The sequence below is a fragment of the Galeopterus variegatus genome, unplaced genomic scaffold, assembly GCF_000696425.1.
Source record: "Galeopterus variegatus unplaced genomic scaffold, G_variegatus-3.0.2 Scaffold46, whole genome shotgun sequence".
Taxonomy (NCBI): domain Eukaryota; kingdom Metazoa; phylum Chordata; class Mammalia; order Dermoptera; family Cynocephalidae; genus Galeopterus; species Galeopterus variegatus.
Window position 1 is genome coordinate 612,139 of NW_007726157.1, and position 26,521 is coordinate 638,659.

The 26,521-nt window shown below is 37.7% G+C and overlaps 1 protein-coding gene across 1 annotated transcript; it reads right to left on the reverse strand.

Annotated features, from left to right (window-relative positions):
• Window positions 1-360: 360 nt before the first annotated feature.
• LOC103590130 (protein FAM133B) lies at window positions 361-26,428 on the reverse strand. The gene is made up of 11 exons (XM_008572282.1): window positions 26,312-26,428; window positions 22,789-22,886; window positions 20,781-20,859; window positions 20,020-20,094; window positions 19,843-19,875; window positions 19,331-19,393; window positions 18,699-18,791; window positions 16,583-16,633; window positions 10,119-10,211; window positions 5,097-5,144; window positions 361-980 (listed from the first exon to the last, which is right to left on the reverse strand). Exons 1-11 carry the CDS (start codon window positions 26,333-26,335, stop codon window positions 894-896), a joined length of 744 nt encoding a protein of 247 aa, XP_008570504.1. The 5' UTR covers window positions 26,336-26,428; the 3' UTR covers window positions 361-893.
• Window positions 26,429-26,521: the final 93 nt, after the last annotated feature.

Sequence of the window (26,521 nt, forward strand, 5' to 3'; positions counted from 1 at the left end):
GCGATCCCGTTGCCGGTCCCGGTCCGGTACGGGCGCGACACTGAGGGTTGCGATCCCGTTGCCGGTCCCGGTCCGGTACGGGCGCGACACTGAGGGTTGCGATCCCGTTGCCGGTCCCGGTCCGGTACGGGCGCGACACTGAGGGTTGCGATCCCGTTGCCGGTCCCGGTCCGGTACGGGCGCGACACTGAGGGTTGCGATCCCGTTGCCGGTCCCGGTCCGGTACGGGCGCGACACTGAGGGTTGCGATCCCGTTGCCGGTGCCGGTCCGGTACGGGTACGACACTGAGGGGTGCGATCCGTTGCCGGACACGAAAAAAGACAAAAAGGAAAAGAAAAAAAAAAAAAAAAAAGGATGTATGAGCATCAAAGGCACACTGCTCTGTTAGCTAAAGAGATTACAAACCCCACCCCACCCAAAAGCTCCTTTCTCAGGTAAAAAGAAGTATAGAAGGGGAAAAAATTAACATATACTTATCTACAGAGTAAGGATGTTGAAATATCAATGTAATCCCTACTTTAAAAATTTTAACTAGAGTCAGCTGGTCATTTCTGATTACACCTTAAAGATGTTGCCAGATTCGATTTCTGGTGACTTTATCATTAGACCCTTCTAGTTAAAAATTATTAACTTTATTCCTGAATAGCTTAGCCACTAGTACGACTGCATTGTATAATCTCCCAGAGTTATCAAGCATGGAAGAGGAAAAAATAGATGGTCAAGCAGCAGGCAACAATTATGGCCCTTGCATACAGAGGCATCTGAGTGGCTACTGAATAATCCCTGGATAACTGTAAAAACAAGAAAATTCATGCATGTTAGTAAATATGCCATAATTTTCACAGTTGAAATTTCCTTAGACATTAGAAGGGAATCCTGATTTTTCTTAATGTTACGGTGAGTCAGGACTTGAACTAGCAGCCTTCTTTTTCTTCTTCTTACTATATTTCTTATGCTTCTTTTTCTTTTTTGTTTTTTCCTGTAAAGACAATTCCATGTTAGACATTGCTCCATGAAAATATGCAAGTTATAAACATCTTTACCATGGTATTTCTGAGCTACTACATAGTTATTTCTTTTTCTATTTTTTTTGCTGGCTGGCCAGTACAGGGATCTGAACCCATGACTTTGGTGTCACTAGCACCATGCTCTCCCAACTGAGCTAACTGACCAACCCTATAGAGTTATTTCAAACAATCCACACAACCAAGTAAACTACTCAAAACATTGCTCGAAAAGTGTCCACAACCACTATGCTATGAGGACTAAAATAGGAACTGTCCATTTTCAAAAAGATATGGAAAAGCTCTTAAGTCATCAGCATGTTAACTTAGCTTCTAACAAAACTTCTTGTAGAAAATACATTCCGTTGAACCATGCTATCAATTGACACATTTCATTTTATATAACGTCTAAAGGCAAAGTAATTGCAGTTACTGTATAGGAGTATTCAAACCCCAGCAAAACATAATTGTTTTTGTAAAATGACAGTTTTCAGAGAGAACAAAATTATTAAATCTGCTATTTTTGAGTAAATAGGAACACAGATATTGTGTACTCCCCAGACTGGTAGCACTGCTTTAAGCATTAAATTATACAAAATACTCAAGTACAGTTGAAAAGTCTATTTTGCTTAGGAAAACAGATGCTTTTTTAGAGGGAAATGCCATCAAAATCTAGTAGAAATAATCAAATTATGAGTGGATACTAACGGGTGCTGAAGTTTTGCTGAACTCTGACTCTCCTGACACAGACACTTTGCAAAGGTGGTACCAAATGAGAGACTACTTACTGCTACTGTTGATATCCAGAAAAAGAAAATGAAAAGAAAGGAGAAGAGACATCTGAGGGAAGTGAGAGCACAGCTTCCTATCCTCATCTATTTCATATCTGTGAGCACCACCCACAATTTCCTATCTCTCAAAGGCCACAACCACTTTGTGGCACTAAGCTAACTTTCATCTGTCTTGCAGCACATGCTCAAATACTACAAGGAGCTCAAAATCTTGTAATTTGAGCTTTTAAAACTAAGTTTTGGGTATAGGCTACTTCTTCATAAAGCACAGTTGACCAGTCTCTTCTTGAAATACTCTTCTTAGTGTCTATATTCTTCTCTGTTGGTTTCTTTCTATCACAAAGCCCTCTTCATTTACTTTGCCGGCTCTTCTTCCTCTAGTCAATCTTTCCAGGGTTCCTTTCTCTTCTTTTCCACATGCTCTCCCGGTCACACACTTTAAATTTTACTTCAATAGCAATGATGCCCAGTCCTATGCTCTAAACTCAGGACTATAGGTGCCACGTTAACAGCTCTATCTGAATGTGTAGTAGGCATACCTAAAATTACCATAACAAAATGCTTCATTTTTCCCTCCAAATTCTTAGTCATCTTAGTAAATGGCATCACTAACCTGTCACTTTTGATTAAGTCAAGGAATCTAAGCTGTCGTTGATTCTGCTCTTTATTTTTTGGGGGGCTAGCCAGTGCAGAAATCTAAACCCTTGACCTTGGTGTTAAAACACCAAACTCTAACTTATTTTTTTAAGCTCTTATGACTCCTTGATCCTCAAAAGTGATGGAACCTGCTACCACTGATGGCCTTCCTCCAGGTAGCCTGTCGAAGGGACAAACAAGCGTGATCTGAGGCGCAGCAGATGGAACGATGTTTGCTTGTCCCATCTGAGGTTGACCGAGTTGGGCTCTGGCATGGACAGCCTCCAGGGTTCGAGAAGCTTTTTCTGTCTCAGTTTTAGCTGCAGCAACGTGCCTATCAATCTAAATTATATTCTTCTGGATAATTCTTATTGCAGTGTATAGGGATTCCTCTTTTGAAACGTCTCCAACCTTGCCCTCAATCTGTTCGAGAATTTCTTCTCAGTGTCCTACTTGAAAGATGACTGCACCAACAGCCACCTCAATGGTCCCTATACAATTGTGGAGATCGGTGAGCCGTGTACCTGCGACTACTGCCCTTGCCCGCTCACTCATCTCCTGTGTCCACACACTCTCCTCCCCTGCCAATTCTGCCGACCGAGTGAGTGACAATCCGTCCAGCCCCTGCCTGCTCGCTAACAGCCCCTCTACACTCTCGGTTAGTGAGTGTCTCCTCATCAGGGCTCTCTGGTCTTGGAAGAACTTTCCCCTTCCTCTACTTCTCCTGAGCTACCACGGCCACCTTCCTCACTTCCTGCGCCTGCGCCCTTATGGGTCTCTCATCGTCACTGGACATTATGTCCTGAGTTGCCATCTGCAAGTGAGTCGCCACGTTCACTTGGTCAGACAGAGGATGGTGTCAACCTTTCTCTCTATCTATGGTTGTTAAGAACCAAGTTGGTTCCTGCTCTTTGCTTTAACTCCACATTCCACATCCAAAGCATCAAGCATGTCCTACCATCTAAGTCTCAAATGCACGCAGGCCAGTTCATCTCCATTACTACCACTGTAATACAAACATCATTTCTCGCCTGTGTCCACTCATCTCCCCTGCTATATAGCATCTTAAAATTGCAGTATTCAGGTCACCTCTTTGCTTAAAACTCTCAAAACAGCTTCCTGTAACACCCTGATTAAAACCTAAGCACTCTGCTACAGGAAACTGCTTCTGCTTACTTCCCAACCTCATCCCTGCTACTCCTCCTTAGCTACCAGGTATAAACCAAGCCCACCTCCTCTCAATTCCTCACACATGTCAAGCTCATTCCCACCACAGGTCCTCAGCTCTTCTCCCTGCCTAGGATATTCTTTCCTTTGATCTTCTTATGGCTGGCTCTTTCTCATAAGCCAGATTTCAGCTTAATTTTACTTCCTCAGAGATGTTTTCTCTAGCCCTTCCCCACAGTCGCTCCCTCACTCATCACACTCCTCTCTTTCTATCTTGTACACCATTATTTCTCTACGACCTTGAACAGAGCCTGCATTGACGCTTCATAAATAAATACTAGCGAAAGAATAAACAGCAAAGGGATGCAAACACAAATCAGAATTATCCAAAGTCAATTAATTTGGCTGTCTTAATTAACATGAACCATCGATCAAAGCCGTCACCACCCAAATTATTTTCCCAGACAAGAAGTGTCTCTGATTTGTCACCTTGGTTCTGAAGCACATAAAATGTTATTTCTGAATCATACATTACCACATGAACCTTCCTATCAGAGAAGGGCCCTCATTCTAAGAGCTAGGGAAATTCTGGGAAGGGGTTACCCCAAACATACAAATGATGCTGTTCTCATTTTTCTCTCACCTCTCCCTGAGAAAATGGCCTTCAAAGGCCACAGCCCGCACTTATACTGAGGGCCTCTACATTAATTTGCTGGTATGGTCTGCAGTACTCTGATAATCTCCGTTCACAATTTTCTCTCCATTGCTCTGCTCCTCATTTGGATACCACTTCCATTGTCCTTAATCCTCCTCTTCCTTCTTTCTCTTTTCCTACTTCTCAGTTTGTATTACAGCAGAGCTGGCTTTAAAAACTACCAAAGGAATCTTCTTTATTAGTGAGTCATTAACACTGTCACATTCCTGCTTATTTTTCATTGCAGCTAGTGCTCAGAGAGGCTTTTCCTGTTGTTCCCAGGTGTCTGGAAGTAACTACAGTACTACTGAAGACTGAGGAAATCACCACACTTGGACCTCATATTTCATATGACAGTCTAAGAAAGTCAAACAAGGGCCGGCCTGTGGCTCACTCGGTAGAGTGCGGTGTTGATAACACCAAGGCCACGGGTTCGGCTCCCATATATGGGATGGCCGGTTTGCTCACTGGCTGAGTGTGGTGCTGACAGCACCAAGTCAAGGGTTGAGATCCCCTTACCGGTCATCTTTAAAAAAAAAAAAAAAAGAAAGTCAAACAAAAGTCTGAACTTATATTTTTAACAGCGAACTACTGAAATGGAAACAGGACAAGTTTGCTACCAGGGTGTTCTTCCTTTTTCCCGAGCCAATTTGACCTTCTCCTACCCATGAAGTGAAGCTGCTGAACACACCTTTCCCAGAAAGTATGGTCCCAGTAAATCTAGTCATGCTTCATCATAACTCATTTTATATTAAACCAATATGGCTATACTGTTGTCATGTAAAAATATAAGAGATACTTGCTGTTGTTTTTTCTCTTTCTTCACTGCTTTTCTTCTTTTTTGCTCGTACCTAAAGAGTTTAAATTTTTGTGGAGAACAGAAGACAAATATAATTTATACTCCAGGCATTTTTCTTTCATTCCTTAATGTAACTTGCATCTTTAATATTTATACGTAAAAACATTTTTACAATTAATTGACCTTTCCCTAACCCTAACCCTAACCCTAACCCCTGTTATATCCCAATGAGGTTTCAATGAAAAACATTAAAGGAAAGAAAATTAAAACTTTAAATCTCTAGAGGCTTCTCTCATATTCCCTTTCAGAACCTAAAAGAAAAAAAGCATTGTGATGCAGTGGGAGAAAAAAATGAGCCATTATATCAGACAGACCAAGATCTGAATCATATCTGTTTCATTGTCTCTAAAATGGAGATAATCTCCACCCTCAAGGGGAAATGCCTGTTATGTAGGAGGTGTTTCCCTTCCCTTATGGTGCTCAACAAATGGCAGCTACACATCCAGTGTACTCAGTATGAACCAACTGATTAAACCCCTTTCTAAGTAACAATTATCACCCCATTTACATTTTATTTCCATCTTTTACAGTGTGGTATATTGGATTGGCATTAAGTTAAAAGTTACAAAAGCTCACATGTATTAAATAAGTACAAGTGTAAGATATTGTATATTAAGCTCTACTTATCATGTAGCAAACATAATTAATGTAACAAATCTAGAGTAGAAAAATTGCCTAGGCTGGTCTGAAGGTGGTGAGTTATCTGAACTGATTGTTCACAGACAGCTACATATGGAACTCCTTGTTCTACGCTTCCCCACTTCTCACTACTGCACTAGACCAGCATTTAAAAAAAAAAAAAAAAAAGCTTAAGTGTGAATTGTTGTGTTGTGCGCCTGCTAGGTGACTACATAGTAAAAACATGACACAAATAGATAAAGGTGTAACTAACAATATGAGGAAACATATGGGTAAAGGAATAGAACACATAAGCATCAGAAACCATTAGCTCCCTATAGGGTGGCAGCTCTCTTAGAGAGCACTTAGTAAATTACTGTTTTTTGTTATTCTTGTCATTATAATGACTGGAGGTAATAGTAGCTGTACTGTATCCATATTTAGCCAGGCAGAGATGAGGGATGCTGTTACGCAATGTCCTCGACAGCCTTGTACATACTACACAACTCTGGAATAGCTTGCTAAATTAAACATTCATGTAATAAATTTGTTTATAATACAGAAACTAAATTTATTGTAAATATGAACACAAAGTATTTTGTGCACTATTTTAAGATACACTGTATGCCCCAGAAGTGCCAATATCAGAGGAAAGACTGTATTTTATTTCATTCAGAGCTTTACTAAATTTTGTCCACTATTCTGGAAAACATCATTAATGGCAATGCCATTGTATGCTGTTTTTAAAATATATTTTTTACTTTAATATTGACTTGTTACATATTTGTGGAGTACAGTGCATTGTTTCAGTACATGCATATATACTGCACAATGATTCACTTAGGGTAGACAGCAGTTTTGTACCCTTTAGTTCACCACCTCTCTCAGCCCCACGCTCTCCCACCCTCCAGTAAACATTATTCTGCTCTTACTTCTGTGAGAATCACTTGGCAGCTGGCCTGAATAGGAATCTGAACCCTTGACCTTGGAGTCACCATGTTCTAACCAAGTGAGTGAACTGACCGGCCAGACTTTTTTTTACTTTAGATTCCACATGAGTGGTATCATGCGGTATTTGTCCTTCTGTGCCTGATTTACTCACTTAACTTGATGGTTTCCACTTCCATCAATGTTGCTGCAAATGATAGGATATTATTTCTTTTTTTTTTAGAGCCGAATAGTATTCCATTATGCATATATACCAGTTTGTTTGTTTTTTAATCCATTCATCTATCAATGAGCATTTAGGCTGATTCCACCTCTTGGCTATTGTGAATAGCACTGTGATGAACATAGGAATGCAGGTGTCCTTTCTATATACTGATTTCATTTCCTTTGGGTACATACCCAGTAGTGGGATAGCTGGGTTGTAAGGTAGATCTATTTTTAGTTCTCTGAGGAACCTCCATACTGTTTTCCCCAATGGCTGTACCAATTTACATTCGCACTGAAAATGTAGGAAAGTTCCCTTTTCTCCACATCCTTGACAACATTCATTATTTTGTCTTCTTGACAATAGCAGTTCTAACTGGAGTGAGATGACATCTCATTGTGGTTTTAATTTGCATTTCCCCGATTCGTGATTTTGAGTGTTTTTTCATGTGCCTATTGGCCATCAGTATGCCTTCTTTTGACAAATATCTGTTTAGGTCCATTGCCCATTTTTTAATTGGGTTATTTGTTTTTTTTGCTGTTGAGTTGTTTGTCTTTCTTACATATTCTGGATACCACCCCCTTGTAGTTTGCAAACACTTTCTCCTATTCTGTAGGTTGTCTCTTCACTTTATTGTATCCCTTGTTGTGCAGAAGCTTTTCAGTTTGATGTAATCCCATTTGTATATTTTGATTTTTTTTACCTGTGCCTCTGTAGTCTCATTCAAAAAAGCACTGTCCACTTCCATTTCATGTAGTGTTTACCCTGTTTTCTTCTGCTAGTTTCATAGTTTCGGGTCTTAAATTTAGGACTTTGATCCATTTTGAGTTATTTTTATGTATGGCGAGAGATACGGATCTAGTTTCAGTCTTCTGCATGTGGATAGCAAGTTTTCTCAGCACCATTTATTGAAGAGGCTGTCTTTTCCTCACTGTATATTCTTGGCATCTTTGTAGAAAATCAGTTGGCTGTGAGCGCAAGGGTTTATTTCTGGACTCTTTCTGGATATTTCAAAGTCAGGAAGTGTGAAGTCTCCAACTTTGTTCTTTTTGTTCAAGACTGATTTAGCTATACAGGGTCTTTTGTGGTTCTATACAAATTTTAAGATTATTTTTCTATTTCTGTGAAGAATCTCGTTGGTATTTTGATAGGGATTGCATTGAAGGAGTAGATTGCTTTGGATAATATGGACATTTTGATGATGCTAATTGGAAGCAACCCATGAATGTGGGATATTTTTCCATTTATCTGTGTCCTCTTCTGTTTTTTTCACTAACGCTTTATAGTTTTCATCGTAGAGGTCTTTCACCTCCTTAGTTAACTTTGCTCCTAGGTATTTCATTTTTTAGTAGCTACTATTAATGAGATTACTGTCTTGATTTCTTCTTCAGCTTTTTTGTTATTGGCGTATAGGAAGGCTACTGATTTTTGTGTGTTGACTTTGTATCCTGCTACTATACTGAATTCATGTATTAGTTTTAGTAATTTTTTGGTGAAGTCTTTAGGATTTATTATGTATAGGATCATGGTATCTGCAAATAGGGATAGTTTGACTTTCTCCTTTTCGATTTGGATGCCTTTATTACTTTCTCTTGCCTTGTACATCCTATGAGACTTTTGAACAGCCTGCTCAACATTCATGTAATAAATTTGTTTGATATGCAGAAACAAAATTTATTATAAACAAACTACGTGGACACAAAGTAGTCTGTGCAGGATTTTAAGGTATAATGCATGCCCCCAAAGTGCCAATATCATACACAAGGAAAAAACTGTATTTTATTTCATTCGGAGCTTTACTAAATTTTGTCTACCATTTGGAAAAACATCATTGATGGCAATGCCATTGTATGGTTTTTGACGGACATATGTAATATGCCTGCTACAGCCTGCATTTTGGATTGCCTATTAAGATTTTATGTCTTCTGGTGTTATCACACGTAAGCATTTACATATTAAAATATAATTTCATTAAATTACACATTATTTACTTTTTTTCTTCTCTACTTCTGTTAGGGAATAGAAAAATAAAACATTTGTATACATAGTTTATATTATTAGCTACAAATTTTATTTCAGGGGCATTACGAAATATTGCTGTAAAATGGGGGCAACAGGTCTGACAGGACTGAGGGCCACTGTTGCAGACTAAGTACAATGAGATCAGAAAGGAGACAGGTGCAAACAAACAAAAAGGCAGGACTCAGTGAGTGGGGAGATGAGGAATACAGTAGACAGACAAAGAGCTGAGTAGGGCTGATGTAAGAGGAGGCCAAGACAGAAATAAGGTAGAATCAGGAAATCAGCTCTTGTAGCAATCTGCTGCTACCCCTTACAACAAGGGCCAGACCCTCAACTTTCTTAGGTCACAATGTTGGGAGCTGAATACGTTGATCTCTAAAGAAAGCTGCAGCTTTAAAAATCAATGGCTCTAGTGCCACCCTGAGATAGATTTTATTGTAACACTAAGAATTATGCAAACTTTAGCCGCCATTTACTCTGTTCCAGGTATTATATAATAATTTATTGTCTCATTTAGTTCTCACAATAAAGTAATTCTATAGGTTCCTGTTTCATAGATGAGGAAACCTAGGCCAAGAGAGAAAGACTTTAAGGATGATAACTTACAGACCTGAAATTAACTAAGAATGGACTTTGATTCTTACAGAGTACATAATCTAACATAGGGATGACCTAATCCTCGCCCCTCATTTTAAAGACAGGAAAACTGAGGTCATGCCAATATTTCTTCTCTACCTCATAACCTTTCTACTCTGCAAAACAGCTCAAAACAAAAACAAGAATAATGTCAACCAAACTGAGAAAGTATGTGCAATGTTTTATTTTAACCATGTAAGGAAATGCTGGGTTTCAATATGCCGTGCGTTATATAACCTCTTTCATGTAATCAGAATGGTAGTACAATAAAACAGAAGTATTACAGGAGTAAAAATATCTCAGAATGGAAAGGTATGTGGAAATATGGTTAATCATCAAAATAACTTGTCAAATAATTATCTTCTGGAAAAAATGCAAAACTTATTCTGAAATAGAACAAATTCCATTCCTTTCCTTCACACTAGAAAAGTGAGTAAATCAAACTCTTATGAAGTATTTTTTTGCTAATTCATACTTATTAAGCCAATACTAAATATTTTAAAGTGCAGAATATGGATTTGACCATAATATACTCACCTCCTCTATATAATCTGATTCTGAGAAAGACTCAGATGATGAAGGTTTATCTTCAAGATACACCTTTCTTTTTCTGCTGAGACCTTTAACATCCTATGAAAAATAAAGAGGCATCTTGATTCAAAAAGATATAATACTATGCCAGACAAATTTTATGTCTCTAAGTTCTATTTAACCATTACTCCAAATTATCACAAAAATTACTCATTTTCATTTCATAAATGTCTAAAAATGGTGACATTTACCATGAGTCAAGCCTTTAATACCTATAAAGGATGCTTTTATTAAATAACTTAAAAAGAAATAACTACATATCCATTGAGATAAAATATCCTCATTTTCTTAAATTATACATGATAGAATTTTGAAGAACCATAAAAAACCATGAAAAATGGTGTAAGATTTGGGTCTCTTATATTCTAATTCTTTAGTTTTCACCCAGGTTTGGATCAGACAGGCCTAAAGCTGAGAAATAAAAAAATCAATGTGTAATTATTTGCAATGATCTAAAAGGAGGCACCTTTAGTGAATTTAAATTGTTAAATTCACATTAAAAACAATCTTAATCTCTAATCATTTTTAATGTTGAGAAAATGAATAACTCTGGGGAAAGACGGGGGGTTGAGACTGGAAGGAGTTCTTAGGGACTAAACGTATATTTATAAAAATAAAAGAATTATGAAAACTTCTGAAGCATTATAGCAAAATGTCAAGATTTATTAGAACTGCATATTGGATATGCTGGTTATCTATTTTACTATTACTTTACTTTTATTATTTATTTATTATATACTTTAAAGTATATAAAGACTAAATATGTCTAAAGTAGTTCATAACAATAAAAACAAAACCACACAATGGAAAAAATTGCTCACCACCTAGTCTTACACAGAAAAAGCAGGACATAAACCATTTTATATAGTATGAGTCCAATTTGAGGACAGAAACAAAAAAAAACACATAGAAAAAAAATTAACAGTGGTCATTTCTCTACGTATTAGATTATAGTTGATTTCGTTTTGTTTCTGTAAAGAGCTTTATTAATTTGGTTAAAATGACAAATATTCTTTATAAAAATATGTACCCAAATCCCTCTTCCAGAGATTAAACATCACGAAGATTTTTGGAAACATCTCTCAATGTGTATGTTTACAATTTTACATAAATACTTGCTGTTTGGAACCTGTTCTTCTCACCCAATAATATCTTTTCATGCCAACCACAACGTCATTTATGGCCACCTTTGACATTCATTGAAAGCATATGTCAAAATTTATTTAACCCATCTCCTTCTGGAGGGAAAGCCTATGGGTTCTTTGCTATTACAAAGTTGAAACAGGATGAAGGGTATCTAAATGCGAATCTTTACCTAATGATGACTAAATCAAAGACCAAAGCAGCCTTCACACAAATGATATTCTTGCTCTCCTACAACCCCCTAAATTGTTTATTTGTCTCCCATTTATGAATCACACTTTATCAAGAAGCCTCCTTATCAGGCTCTTTATCAGTCTCTTTATCAATCTTCTCAATCTCAGACTATTGGCATACAGTTTGTATTTTCTTTTAGAATTGCCTAAATGGGTATTTTGCCAATTTTTCTGTGTATATGTGGTATATATTTTTTCCCTTAGTTATCAAAAACCATTAAGCTTTTGTCTTATGCATTCTTAAATGTTTTTCATAGTCTGTTCATTGTATTTAAACTTTGTTCACATTTTAATTTTTATATTCTATCTCTTTTCCACTGAGAATTTGAAACGTGGTCAAAAGCTGTTTTGAGGTATTTGGCTTTCCCCACCCTAGTATTATAAAAATATTCACCCTTGTCTTCTCTTGTTGCATTTTCATACCTTTAAATCTTTCACCTATCTGTGATTTATTTGATCTGAACAAGTGTCCAGCTTTATATTTTCCAAATGGTTAGTCATTGTGTCCCAAGAAATGCCACTTTTACCATATAATAAATTCCACAAGTACTTAAATTTTTACCTGAATTCTCCACTGCTTCATTGTTTTGTGTATTCTTGTACCAATACCACAGTATATTAGAACATTTTTCTAATATTTTTTGGTATAAAAATGAATATTTAAAATAAGAAATTCAACAACTTTCAAAATTAAAAAGCTTACAAATAATGCAAACTTCACAAAATCCACACACACCTTGATAATAGCTTTTCTGTACATTTTTATCTGCCTTCTCTTCATTATCACATGAAAAGTTTGATCAACTTTGTAATTTTTTCAACAGAGAAAACAGAAAAATAATTCTTTTTTCACAGCTGTTTGAATACTGTAATCACTGCATTATGAACATGTCGAACTTTTAAAAAATGAGAATAGTATAAAATAGAATTTATTGCTAATAGGAGAATACTTTAGTTTCGACTAGGGGATCAATGCAAAATGAACTCTCAGCTTACAATTTTGCACATTCGTTGACTGGGAAAGAATTTCTCACAGACTAGTTTGTGGCTTTGTACTTTTCAAATTCCTTCTTTCTTCTTCACTACCCACACAATTCTGGAAGCTAGGCTGCACAGGAAACATCTGACACAGTCGTATGGCAATACAGCCCCATGGTCCTGCAACTTGATGTCACAGTGCTTGGGTGACCTGTCACAGGTTACTGGATTACTCCCGGAGACCGTCCCTGCAGTGCTGCAAGACTGTCCCTGGGAGAGGCTGGGTTTGGTGAGATATATTCACACACATCAGAAATTAAACCTATCCTAAACTCAACTTCTGCTTAGCTAGACTCAAAGTACTCCAGTACCACTCAACAGCAGGAGAAATGTGAGGGAGGGAAAGTCAGAGGTGAAAGGGACAAGATCTTATCCAATTGTGGTTGACATACCTCATTTTCGAAAATTTTACTCTAAGAGTTCTTCAAGATACAAGTTCTTCAACATGCAAGAGTTCTTCAAAAAAGTTCATAGAAAAATAGAATTAAAAGATAATACAAATATTTCCATGAACATTTTGAAGTATCCTCTTATGACCATGTGGACCCATTACTAGCTTCACTCTCCAGACCTTAGAAGGGGCTCAGGAAAGTGAGTGTTCCTACCTAAGTTTGTTGGAGGGACCTCTCCTACAATGACACTTCTCAGTTCTGGTTGTCTCCTCCCCTTGTACTTTTATTCAAGTCTCCTTTTTAAAAAAAAAATCAATCAATTAATTAATTATTATTGTTTTACATTCTAAGATGTTGCAGAGCAGTGAAAGGGGGAGGGGAAAAATGTGGGGGTGGGGTGTGAGGGCAGGGCTGGCCCATGGTGTGGGGACTCCTTTGCTTGCCTGGTTGCAAAGGGTGGGAGGAGTGGGAAGGGGGGGGCATGGCTGAGGCCCTCGGACTCCCTCATATTTTAGCATCTAATAGGCCAAGTTATACCTAGGGATATGTTATTTTCTCCCTTTATTCAATCTTCATATACTTCCATGTCTCTAAATAGATTAGTACAGTTTTCTTCAAATAAGACCTGCTTCCTTCCTTAAAACTTTCCCATAGATATTTGGTTGTTATTATAAATGGGATATTTTCTTCCATTATATTTTCTAATTGGGTATTACATTACCTAGTACTTTTAGAACAATTTTAAATAATGATGGGGTTAAAAACAATAACTGAGGGCCGGCCTGGTGGCTAGAGTGCGGCGCTTGGGAGTGTGGTGGCGCTCCCGCCGAGGGTTCGGATCCCATATAGAGACCGGTCCGCTCACTGGTTGAGCACGGTGCGGGCGCGACACCGAGGGTTGCAATCCCGTTACCGGTCACGAAAAAAGACAAAAAGAAAACAAACAAACAAACAAAAAAACAATAACTGATAGTGACTTAAAATTAAAGCCTTAGGAGCTGCCCAGTTAGCTCAGGTGGTTATGGCATGGCGTTATAACACCAAGCTCAAGGGTTCAGATCCCCATACTGGCCAGCCACCATTTAAAAAACAAAAAAAACCCCTAAAGCCTTTAGATGATTTTAATAGACAGACACATGAACAAGGTTAAGAGAAACCGTAGACCAAAAAATGTCAATCATGTGTATGAAAGAAGATTAGTATCCAAAATATATTATTCTTAGGAATCAGAAAGATCAAAAGCAATCAATCTGAAAGGAAAACAGGCAAGTAACTCTAAACAGGCAATGCACAGAAAATGAAATATGAATGGCTAGTAATAATAATAAATGAAGAGGCTCACTCATCTGTACACATTAAATTGGTAAAAATGAAGTCTTACAGTGTTGACAAGTATGTGAAACAAGGTTACTTTCATGTAATACTAACAGCACTGCAAGTTAATAACAAGCACTTTGGTGAGGAAAATGTAGACAAGTTAAATGTATGTATATGCTAGAACCTAGAAATTATAGTTCCAGGTATACCTTAGAAAATTAACAATAATTTGTAGAAAAGGAGAAGTGTACAAGAAATATCCATTGCAGCACTGTTCACATTACTGAAAAATGAAAACAATCTAGATGTTCACAAACAGGAGAATAGAGAAATAAATTGTGACAAATTAATATAATGTAATACTATAAGCAAAAGAGAACAAACTTGAAAGTATCAACAAGGGTAAATGTCAACAGTAATGCTGAGGGGAAAAAGCAAGGTTCAGAAGGAAACATAGCACCATTTTGAAAATATGCAATAGTCTGTTATTCATTAATACATACTTATGCAGTAAAAGTGTATAAATGTGGAAGGGAAGGATGTGCACTAATTTCAGCTGCCTCTAAGGAAGGAGAGAGTTTGAGGGCTTTTTCCTTTCTTTCTTTTTTTTTTTTTTCGTGTCCGGTAAGGGGATTGCAACCCTTGGCTTGGCGTCGCCTGCACCGCACTCAGCCAGTGAGCGCACCGGCCATCCCTATATAGGATCCGAACCTGCGGCGGGAGCGCCGCTGCGCTCCCAGTGCCGCACTCTCCCTGAATGAGCCACGGGGTCAGCCCTTCCTTTCTTTTTAAATAAAACAAGATGTGAAGTAAATGTAAATCATTTATACGTTCTACTTGGTATGTATATTAGTATTTATTTATTATATTACCTATATTACTCTGTACCTAATATTTTAAAGTACTTCAAAATCACAATACAGTTGTTTTAGTATTTCATGTTTGTACACAACCAGATTTCAATTTCACACATACATTTTCTTTAAACATGAAAACAAGTACTTATTGTATAATGGTTTTGAAAATCAGGAATTAATGTTGAATTATACCACATCCTTTTGGCAACTATCGAAATAATCATACAGTTTGGGTTTTTTTTGATCAGTTAATATGTCAAATGATACTAATAAATTTCTTGTCCTTGAATTCTTGGAATTAACCCAATTTGGTCATGACGTTTTGTATTTTCAGTGTTTCAAGGGATTTTTATTTGTAAACTGATAGAAAAACCACTCCTAGGTATATACCTGAGACAAATAAAAACATACATCTACACAGAAACTTGTACATATTTATAAATATGTTTATAGCAGCATTATTTATAATAGCCAAAAGGTAGAAACAGCTCAAATGTCCATGAACAAATGAATGGATAAACAAATTATGGTATATAGATACAGGGGAATATTATTTAGCCATTTAAAAAACCCCAAAGTACAGATACAGACTACAAACTGGATCAGTCTCAAAAACATTATGCTAGCTAAAATAAAATAAGCCAGATGCAAAAGGTCACATATTGTATGACTGCTTTTATATGATATATCTAGAAAAGAAAAATCCATAGTGACAAAAAGAAAATCAGAGGTTATCAGAGGACGAAGGGAAGGGAGATCAGGGAGTGAATCCTCAATGGGTATGGGGTGATAAAAAAGTTTTGAAACTAGAGAGAGGTGGTTGTTGCACAACACTGTACACTACTATCAAACTGTAATAGTATATTATTTGAATTTCACCTCAGTTTTAAAAAAATAATATAAAAAGACTGAGTAAAATATAGTGACTGGTCCTTAGTTTTCTTTCATTAGTAATTGCTTTCTGTAGGCTTGTCTTTATTTTTAATAAAGAGAAAAAAATTTTAATGTAAACCAGAGATAGCATTAATTGTAGAGAAGTCATAAATAAACATAAGACATCTACTTACAATAGTAAAAAGATTTTGCAAAATTTATCTGTGATGCACACAATTTGAAACAGAAGTCTATGTTCTCTAAAAGGGCCTTGTTTAAAATGACTTAAGAAAACAAAGAAAATGTTTAATCTCCATTATTTTGTATTTTAAATCTGAGATAATCCATTAATTGTACAAATTCAAACTCTCTGCAGGAATACTCTTCTGATCTTTTACATTCAATAATGAGTTCAAATAAAAAATTTCTTTAAGTCAACAAAAAATTCCATGAAAGCAAAATAAATAAATCTAAGTTAAAAAGTGGTATACATTATTAATTTTGTCAAATTAATTATTGTGACAGACTATCTTACGGCAATGTAAAAGAATACTTACCTTTTCCTTCTCAGTTGCATCCTTTGACTTCTTTTTCTTCTTTAAACTATCCTGAATAGATATATACACATCAATTTTAAATGTAAAGGATATAGCATTATAGAACAAAGGCAGAAATACCAAAAAAGTGATTTGCTCTATGACTGAAAAAAGATTACTCGAATATTAGCATTTTATTCTGAAAATGTAAGAGAAATGTACATTATGTACGTATTTGCTTGTAAGCAGACTTCATTCATCTGGCTGCACTTAAAATCTAAAGTTCACGATAGGATTCATATTATCTTTTAATTCCATTTTTCCATGAACTTTTTGAAGTACCCTCATATGTACTCCTAAAATGACAGATACCATCTGTAATACCCACGTGGTTTAACTAATTCCCAATTAAGACTACAGTTTAATTCACTGAAATGGAGCAGCAGAGTGCATCTTTCATCTATCTTGCTGTTTTTGAATAAGTATATGAACAAAAATTAAAAACTATTTATAGTTCGGAATTATGCAAAAAAACCTATGTAAAAGATAATCAGACATCATTACCAATAAAGAATTTTTTCTTTTCTTAAAATTCTAATTTATTTTTTTCATCGTACATGTTTACGGGGTACAGTTTGTTGTTTCAATACATGCATATATTGCATAATGATCCAATGAGAATAGTTAGCATCCACCTAAACATTTATCATTTCTTTGTGTTTATACCATTCAAGATCCTCTTTTCTGACTATCTTGAAATGAACATTACAATATTATAGCTACTGTCACGCTAGAGCACCAGAACTTAATCTAACAGTAACTTTGTACCATTCTATCAACATTTCCCCAGCACCCACTCTCCCTCTTTCCTGTCTCTAGTAACCACTATTCTACTCTCTACTTCTCTCTTTTTTTCTCTTTTAAATTTGTTTTTCTTAATTGACCCACCTCCTGGTCTATTTTTAAATAGGACTTCATGCCATTGCCTATCTTTGCTGGTAGTAGTGACATGCAATGGACTTCTAATTCACTCTGTGCTCACACATCTATAAGTTTGATTTCCCTACTCTCCTCAGTAGGAGGGGAGGCAAGAATTTCTGCTTTTGAATCCCTTAGTTCCAGCTATTAACCACCCTGAGCCTTAGTTTACTTTTCCGTAAAGTGCATTAAAGAATTTACCATTTTATATGACTATTCAGAGGATTAAATGAGATAACATGTCAAGTGCTCACAACAGTGCCTAACACATAGTAGGCATTCAATAAATGTTAGCTATCATTATTATGAGACAGACTCTTCTGCTTTAAGAGACAAAAAGGGCTGGCTGGTTAACTCAATTGGTTAGAGCATTGCACTGATAACACCAAGGTCAAGTGTTCATTGAACACTTGATCCCTGTATCAGCCACTGAAAAATAAAGAGAAAGCCAACATTTACTGAGCATGTTCTAGGCACCAGGCATTTTGCCAGAAGAAATCTCACCGGGGCAAGGAGATACTTGCTATAAAATCCAGACAGTTGCTTTTGTTTCCTGAGACCCTACTACAGTGTTTCTCAAATTGTGTTTCATGGACACCCGAATTGCTCAAAGTATATATCTGTTCAAAATGCAGACTTCTGAGCCCGACTGTACTTACCCTAAAACAGACCCTGGAGATGGGGCCCAGGAATCAACATTTTTATTGAGATCCTCATGACTTTTTTAATGATTACTAAAGTTTAAGAGCTAATTGTGGTTAGTACAAAACAAATTTAGGTACACTACAAAAGAAAGGACACTATACCACATTTTAGAAGATATAAATTCGACTTCCCATTCTAACACTAGCTGTATGTATGTAAGCAGAAAGTTTTTTCTCTAAACTACAACTTCTTTATGAAAATGGAAAAAATAATGTAATTGGTCATGCAGATGTGGAAACATGAAGACACATATATGAAAGTACTTGGAGAATTAATAAATGCTACATGTAAGATATTATTAAGTACATCAATGAAGTGGCATAGAATATCAAAGTACAAAAATCAGATAGTACCTCATTTCCAGTTGAGAGCAGTTTAAGACAGGAAGAACTAAAAGAAAAATTTAATTAAATGTCTTTGCTATCCCAAATTGTAACAATTTAAGTAATTTTACCTTACTGTCTGATTCAGTTTCTGACATGGAGCTTTCAGAAGATTTATGTAAACGATTCTTCTTTTTCTTTCTCCTTTTTCCTTGTTTCTTATCCTATATAAAACATGGTTAGAAATATTTGCATGTTTCAAAAATATAATGTATGCATTTTATTAATGTTAAAACTTTATCAATGAACAAAACTTAAAAGACCAGATTATAAAAATACATTTTTAATAATTAACATTTAAAATGTAACATATCATTTTCCTGTTTTATAAAAAGGTCAAGTAATTTGACTCACAGGTAATGCCTAGAATCTAGTCCAGTACCATTTCAGATTTTTCAAATCTGTTTCTTCTACTGATATTGCTAAATAAAACAAATTAAAAAATCTAAACAAAATATATATAATATTTAAACATCTAATTATTATTTATTCATATCAATGCTTTAAGTTATGGATAATTAATCAAAACCTGAAAATAAACATTTCTAACACATACGAAGGTACTTCAAAAAAGTTTGTGGAAAAATTGAATTGAAAGATAACATGAATCTTTCCATGAACTTTTTGAAGTATGCTTGTATTTCACAACAGGTTTCCACTTGACATTAAAGAAATCAGAAATATTACACTTCATAAACCTTACCTCATCTTCAGAATCTGAAGAACTGCTAGAAGAATCAGAGCTTGATGAAGAAGAAGAGGAATACTTGACCAAGCACAAAACAATTAAAACTTGTGAGATGCAGGAATTTTTTCTTTTCCTAAATCTCTCAAATACTGAGCAAATACTGAGATTGATTAATCTACTGTCTGAGAAATAGATGCCATATTCATAAGACTAAAATAGTAAAATTATGATAACATACTTGGCCCCCCTTCCCCCAAAAAGCTCAACAAAGTGACAACATATGTGAAAATAGCCATCAATTTTCCTCTTTAAATAGCAACAGAGGAGTTACTAAGTTATAAGGAGGTGGATATCTTTCTTTCATATCACTGATAGCACAAAACCACCCATCACAACCAAAGGATGTCCAGGCTCCTTGACTCATCTAGAGTCTAAGTTACCATCAGCAGACAGGTTAAACAAATTATTCTTATTTTTTTTGCAGGCTCTTAATGATAACATTTAGAAAATGGAAAACTTTTGCTCACCCTACCAGATTTCTTCTTTTCTTTTTTCTTTCTCTAAATGGAAACAAATAAAAGTACAAGCCTAAGTAAATAAGGTGATGTGAGTTTTCAAATACATCTATTAGTAACAGTACACAGCACTATTATGGAAATCTAGCTATGAGACTAAGAATAGCAATAAATTAAAAATGGCATTACCTGTCTTTTTTTGGATGAGCTCTCACTTCCACTTAACAATTTCTCCCTGTGTTTTTCTAGTTCTTTCTTCCAGTTCTGCAAAAAGGTTATAAGCACCATCAGAGGCTATCTATCCCCTTCTAATACTTGAAACGCCTAATATATAGAGACAACCACGACTTCCTTCTCTCCATCCCCTATCCTCTCACTCATCTCAGCTTCTAATTAGTCAAAAGACACTCCAGGTGTCAATCCTTGTCCCTATCACCGAAGGAGCCTCTACTAGCTCTTTTCAAAGAGGATATTAAGGGGTGGCAGTTCTCCACTACATGCTAAGAGGAAGAGTAGGTATTACTGAGGTAGAGGCCTTTTTTCTTTTCAACAAAGATGGCTAGATTCTCTTCCAGACTGTGAAAGTTAAATTAATCTATACTGTGGTTGAAATACTACATACTTGTTTATAATAAAAACAAGCAAACATCACTATGGAAACTCCCAGGGTGAGATGGGGAGCTGAGGGCAAAGAACCTAACCTTTAGATAACTTAGATGATTTAAATTAGTACGAGATGGTTATTCTTTATTTTCTAAAGAAAGCATACATTTGCATAAAATCTGTATTCAATATAACAATAACACTTCTAAAATACAGAATCCCCTTAATGTAAAGAGACTTGCCCAAAATCTTGGTGGTGTATTATAAAATGCAACATATAAAAATGATTTTATTTTTATTACAAGAAAAAAGATTAGTCTATTTTTTAAAAGGCACTATTTACAAACCTCATTCATTTTTTCTTCAAATTCAGCCAAAGCCTTAGAGCCTTTCTTTTTCTTTTCTAGTTGCTCTTTCACTTCTTCCCTTAAAAAAATAGAAGGTACAAATAAATTTTCAAGGAATTAAATTACATGGATACTTACAAACAAGACAACAAAAATTTCATAAATAAACCTTTAATATTGTAATATACCTCCATTTCAATGTTAATACAGTTCAAATTTCTTTGTTTACATCCAAGTAAATAAACTATCATAATAAAGCCTATCAAATAACACTAATCAATCCTCTTCTAAACACGGATTATAAAAGCTAATACACCAAACATCTGAGCTCTTACATACAACAGGCACTATTTTACATATATTTTCATTTAATCTGCACAAAAACCCTGTGAGAAAGGGTAGTATACACCCGTATTTTACAGATAAAGAAACTGAAGCTTGGAGAATATAAAGTCATAAAGTTGGAAATTTTAGTGTTAGGGTGAGCTAAGGTCTATTTGACTGAACAACTGTATTCTATTACTAAAGCAACCATTTTATAAGGTACCAGACATGCTGTGTAGAGAAGAGTTAACATAACTCACCTAACTGCTTATCAGACTGGCCTTGAGTGGGCATCTGGGAACTTGGATTTTAGAGGGTTCTGATCATTCCCTGATATGAGTACCTTGCTCACTGTGCCTAAACTGTTTGTACAAACAGTGTAGTTTAGGCTGAATACCTGTCTTTCCTTCTGGGCATCTGAAATTTTGGTATGTGACAGGCAGAGGTTAACCAGCCTCCAATAAAAACACTGGGCACTGAGTCTCTAATGAGCTTCCTTGGTTGGCAGCATCTTACATGTGTTATCACAATTCCTTGCTAAAGGAATTAAGTGTGGTTTGTATGATTCCACTTGGAGAGGACCCTTGGATGCCTGTGCCTGGTCTCCTCTGGACTTCATACCATGTTTGGTACTCTTTCAGTGTAATAAATCTGACCTTGCTGCAATGGTTAACAGCAGCACTCACGGACACTGTAAGAAGTGGATAAGACTTACTCCTGATTTAACTCTAAGGAAGGATTCCCTATTATGTGTTTGAGAGGGTACTTCAAAAAGTTCATAGAAGGATTTGTATTATCTTTTAATTCCATTTTTCCACAAACTTCTTCAAGTACCCTCACATAAGTGCATCTTTTGACCACAGTACCCCAGCTTTCCTCTTAGAAAGAGGAAAGGTACTTAGAAAGATTCTGTTGCTAATAACTCTAAAGCTTGTCATACATCACCTCAGTAGTATGGTATTAATAATACAGAGACATACTAAAAAATACTAAGGCCTGGGCTATAATGCTTTATTTACAAAAGATAAGAGTCACTCAATGTTTTTTTTTTTTTTTTTTTTTTTTTTTCCGTGTCCGGCAATGGATCGCAACCCTCAGTGTCGCCCCCGTACCGGACCGGGACCGGCAACGGGATCGCAACCCTCGGTGTTGCTCCTGCGCCTCACTCAGCCAGTGAGCGGGAACCGGTCTGTATGTGGGATCCGAACCCTCGGCGGGAGCGCCACCGCGCTTCCCAAGCGGCGCACTATCACAGTGCGCCACCGTGCCGGCCCACACTCAATGAGTTTTTCTAACTCACTGAAAAGCCAGCAGATAAAACTAGAATTAAGGCTGAACGTTATCCTTCCTAACACAGCTGGTTGCACCTCAGTGAAGGGTAAGGTTATTCAATCCCACTATTTTAAATAGCTCAGAACACTGTAAGGCTATGATCTTTTAGAGGCTAGAGAAGAGAGTGGTATGAAATGGTTAGCTGGCAATGCTTTAGCTATATTGGGTGGTGGGTTCTCAAATGTTTATCTTTCATGTGTTTCATACATTCAAAAGAAAGCATATGTCAAATATTACTACAAAAAGTTACTTAAGCTATCTGGCAATTGCTTGGCAATCTATAAAAGTTGTAAGAATAAACTTTAACAAGTTTATAAAAAGCTTATAAGCAGGTAAATTGTTTCAAAAATACCAGGTAGGCCTTGGTCGATTCAGATAATCCTGGATCGTTGGCCCTGAAGACTGGATTGGACCCCTTGATCTGGCCATTGCTATTGGGTTCATGTAGGCCTTGAGGAAAGAACAAAAACTTATTCCATTAAAGCAACTATAAAAAGGCAAAAGTTAACTTACTCATCAAGTAATCTTTATTATACATGCATACTACATCCAACTCAGCATGAAGAATCTGAGTAACCAGCTTTTATTATAAAAAAATAAATTTAACCCTCTATTTAGTCTTGAAAGTTTGAGAGATAACTAATATCAGTATTTCATAGGAAATGTGTTTTTACCAGAGATTTGATGAAATAATAATGACACCTCTTACTTATGCCTTTATAGTGCTTTCTGCTAAAGCCCTATAACCCTGACAGGGTGATAACACTATGCTCGCTGGCGAATTAAGAAACTCAATTCCAAAGAAGTTAAAAAATATCTAACCCTAAATTCACTGCTTATTCTTGGGTATCTTCCAACCCAGTAAAAGTTGCCATCAGTATGGCACAGTATTACCTGCAAATTTGTCATATGAAAAATTAAATAATACACTGGTAACAACAAAAAAAATAAATAGACTTTTTTGTTTGTTTTTTTGTGACCGGTAAGGGGATCGTAACCCTTGGCTGGGTGTCGCCCGCACCGTGCTCAGCCAGTGAGCGCACCCACCATCCCTTTATAGGATCTGAACCCGTGGCCTCAGAGCTCCCAGAGCCGCACTCTCCCGAGTGAGCCACAGGGTCAGCCCAAAATAAATAGACTTTTATCAAAATTAAAAACATCTGTCCATCAGAGCCCACTATCAAAGCCTTAAGTTTGGGTAACAGTTTGTGTTTGGGTAACTAGGCAGAGCACAGAGGATTTTTAAAGCAAAGAAAATATTCTGTATGACACTATAATGGTGGATGCATGCATTATAAATTTGTCCACACCTATAAAAGGTACACCACCAAGAGTGAACCATAATGTAAACTACTGACTTTGGGTCATAACATGTCAATGTAGGTTCATCAATTACAACAACTGTACCATTCTGGTGAGGGATATTAATGATGGGGAGGGTATGTATATGTAAGGGCAAGAAGTATATTGGTTATCTCTGTACCTTCCTCTCAATTTTGCCATGAACTTAAAACTGCTCAAAAAAAAAAAAATCTTAATGAGCATGAATCCAGCGGGGAGAATAAAATAAAGCATGAATCCCGCGTTTCTGTACTGAACTGACTGTTAGATGAAAACAGTTTTGGTCCCAATTTATACAGTCCTATCCCCTGTTGTTTTCTATCTCTCAATTTCATGTTTTCATTCTCACAATCTGATTTTTTTTGTGTGTGTGGCTGGCCAGGAACTGAACCCTTGACCTTGGTGTTACAAGGCCATGCTCTCACCAACTGAACTAACTGGCCAGTCCCTTAATTTTTAAAATTATTATTATGTTTTTGGCTGCTGGCCGGTACAGGAATTGAACCCTGGACCTTGGTGTTATTAGCACCACACTCTTCTGCACAGCCAAATCTCACAATCTTTGAAGTGCAAAGTATTAACAGAGATCTCTGTGCCATGGCAGTGTACCAAAAGCAATAAGCAGAGCCCAGAGTTGTTATCAAAATGCTCTAGCAAATGAAGGTAATTTGATGTTTTTCAAACGCTTTAAAAGAATATACAAATCAAAACCTTTTTTCCAGTAAAATGAAACATTTTAGGCCCCCATATGAAACTGCATCCAAGTTCAGGTGATTTCTGATCACTGAAGGCCCAAGTGCATTAAAAGAGCACTTCAAACCTAAGGATGCTCCTCCAGCATAATACCATTTCAGCTCTATGATAATCAAGATACCACAAAGTCTCACCTGCATCCAGGAGAAAAAAACATTCCTCAGCCTCCTACTCAAGGTTCACTACCACAGTGGTTCCTAGACATTTTCAACTGTGGAGACTAAAAAACTAAACCGAACATTTTTATGATGGGAAATGCCATCACTTCATAAAAGTAAGGCTCTTTTTAGCACGCATGTGCCCAAACACACACACAACCCCACAAATAATCATTGAATAAAAAAGCTAGTTCACTAAATGTATAGAAGGTCCCCGATTTCCGATGGTATGGTTTGTAATATTCCAATTATTCGATTTATGATGGTGCCAAAGCGATACTCACTAAAGTATCCATACAACCTTTAGGTTTTTCACTTTCAGTACAGTGTTCTATAAAATACACGAGATATTCAACACATTATTATAAAATAGGCTTTTTGTCAGATGATCCTGCCCAACTGTAGGCTAACGTAAGGGTACTGAGAACGTTTAAGTGATGCTAGGCTAAGCTATCATGTTCGGCAACTTACCTATATTAAATGTACTTTCGACTTAACGATATTTATTTTCAATTTACCATGGGTTTATCGGGAGGTAACTCCATCATAACGTGAGCAGCATCCGTAGTACATGAGCTTTAAGCGTATTTTCCTCATTTTGCTGCTCAGTGGTTAAAACGGTCACAGACAAGCCCAGGAACTGTCAGACTGCAACCTAATCTTACTACTTTTACCCTGTGTTTACAAAGCCCAACCAATCTGATTCATAACCCGGGCTTTTCCAACCAACCCCACCCCCCCAGCGATCTGGAATACTTTCATCCCATCTCCACCCGGCAAAAGTACCTTTCTTTTTCAATGCCCTCAGAACCCCGAATACCTCTTACACCAGGTGTAATTTCTTACTCTTTCAGCTATGAGTTATTCATACATCTCTTTTATCTCATTTACTCGAGTAGTAGTGACAAGCCCTCGTTCGGGTATCATGTCTTTTGTGGTCCAACTATTCTGCACGGTTATGGATAACAACGATCCCCTTTTACAAAGGAAGAGACGGAGGCTCAGAGAAGGAAAGTAACTAGTCCTAGGTCACCTGACTCCCGAGGAACCAACATTCCAGTCTGAGCCAGACTCCACAGCCAACAATTTTCACGCCACGCGTTCCTTTGCCAGGCAGCCCTGGAGACACCAAGGCAAACGCTGCGATGCCGGTTCTCAAACGGGAGCCCGCCTGTCGCTAGAGTCGGAGGCGCTGCTGGTCCCCGGAACAGGGCCGCGTCCGAGGCCTCCGCTCCTCCAACCCCCCCCTCCCCCCGGGTGCCTGAGAGGAGAGGGGCGCGGCGCGCGGGTGGGCGAACCTGAGGAACCGGCCAGCCCTGGCAGCTCTAAAGTGGACGCTGCTGGCCCGAGTGTGGGAGGGAAGGGAGCCAGGGAGCAGTGCCACAGGGAGCGGCGGGGTGCGGGGATGAGGAAAGGCGAGGGCGGGGGAGATCGCTGGGGACCCCAAAGCGCCAACCGCCGCGCGGCGCACGCGCATCTGGGACCGGCGGAGGGTGCTGGGTCTGCGGGCCCCGAGTCCGAGCGCCGCCGCTGGCCCTCTGGCCCGGCGGGGAAAGACGAGGGCTCCCGCTCTCCTGCCACTGGGCCTCGCGTCGCCCCGTTGTCTTCCCGCCCGGTACTCACCACCCGATTGTCCCGCTTCCCCATGGTGCCCGACTGAGCGCACAGTCCCAGCCCGAGGGAGACCAGGCCGCACCGGAGGCCGAAGCGGGCCCGCCGCAGCTCCTTCTACCGCCTCCCTTCCCCGCCCAGAGAGCGGCGCCGCGCGGACCCGACGGCCGCGCCCGGGCACAGCGCCCCCTGCCGCCGGGGAGGAGAGGCGGCGGCGGCGGC

Coding starts and splice junctions, on each gene's coding strand:
- LOC103590130 (XM_008572282.1), bottom strand. CDS start 26,335: ATGGGGAAGCGGGACAATCGGGTG. Junction 19,394..19,842: donor AAAAGAAGAAATCTGGTAGG/GTGAGCAAAAGT, acceptor TGCTTGGTCAAG/TATTCCTCTTCTTCTTCATC. Junction 981..5,096: donor AAGAAAGAGAAAAAACAACA/GCAAGTATCTCT, acceptor TTGTCTTTACAG/GAAAAAACAAAAAAGAAAAA.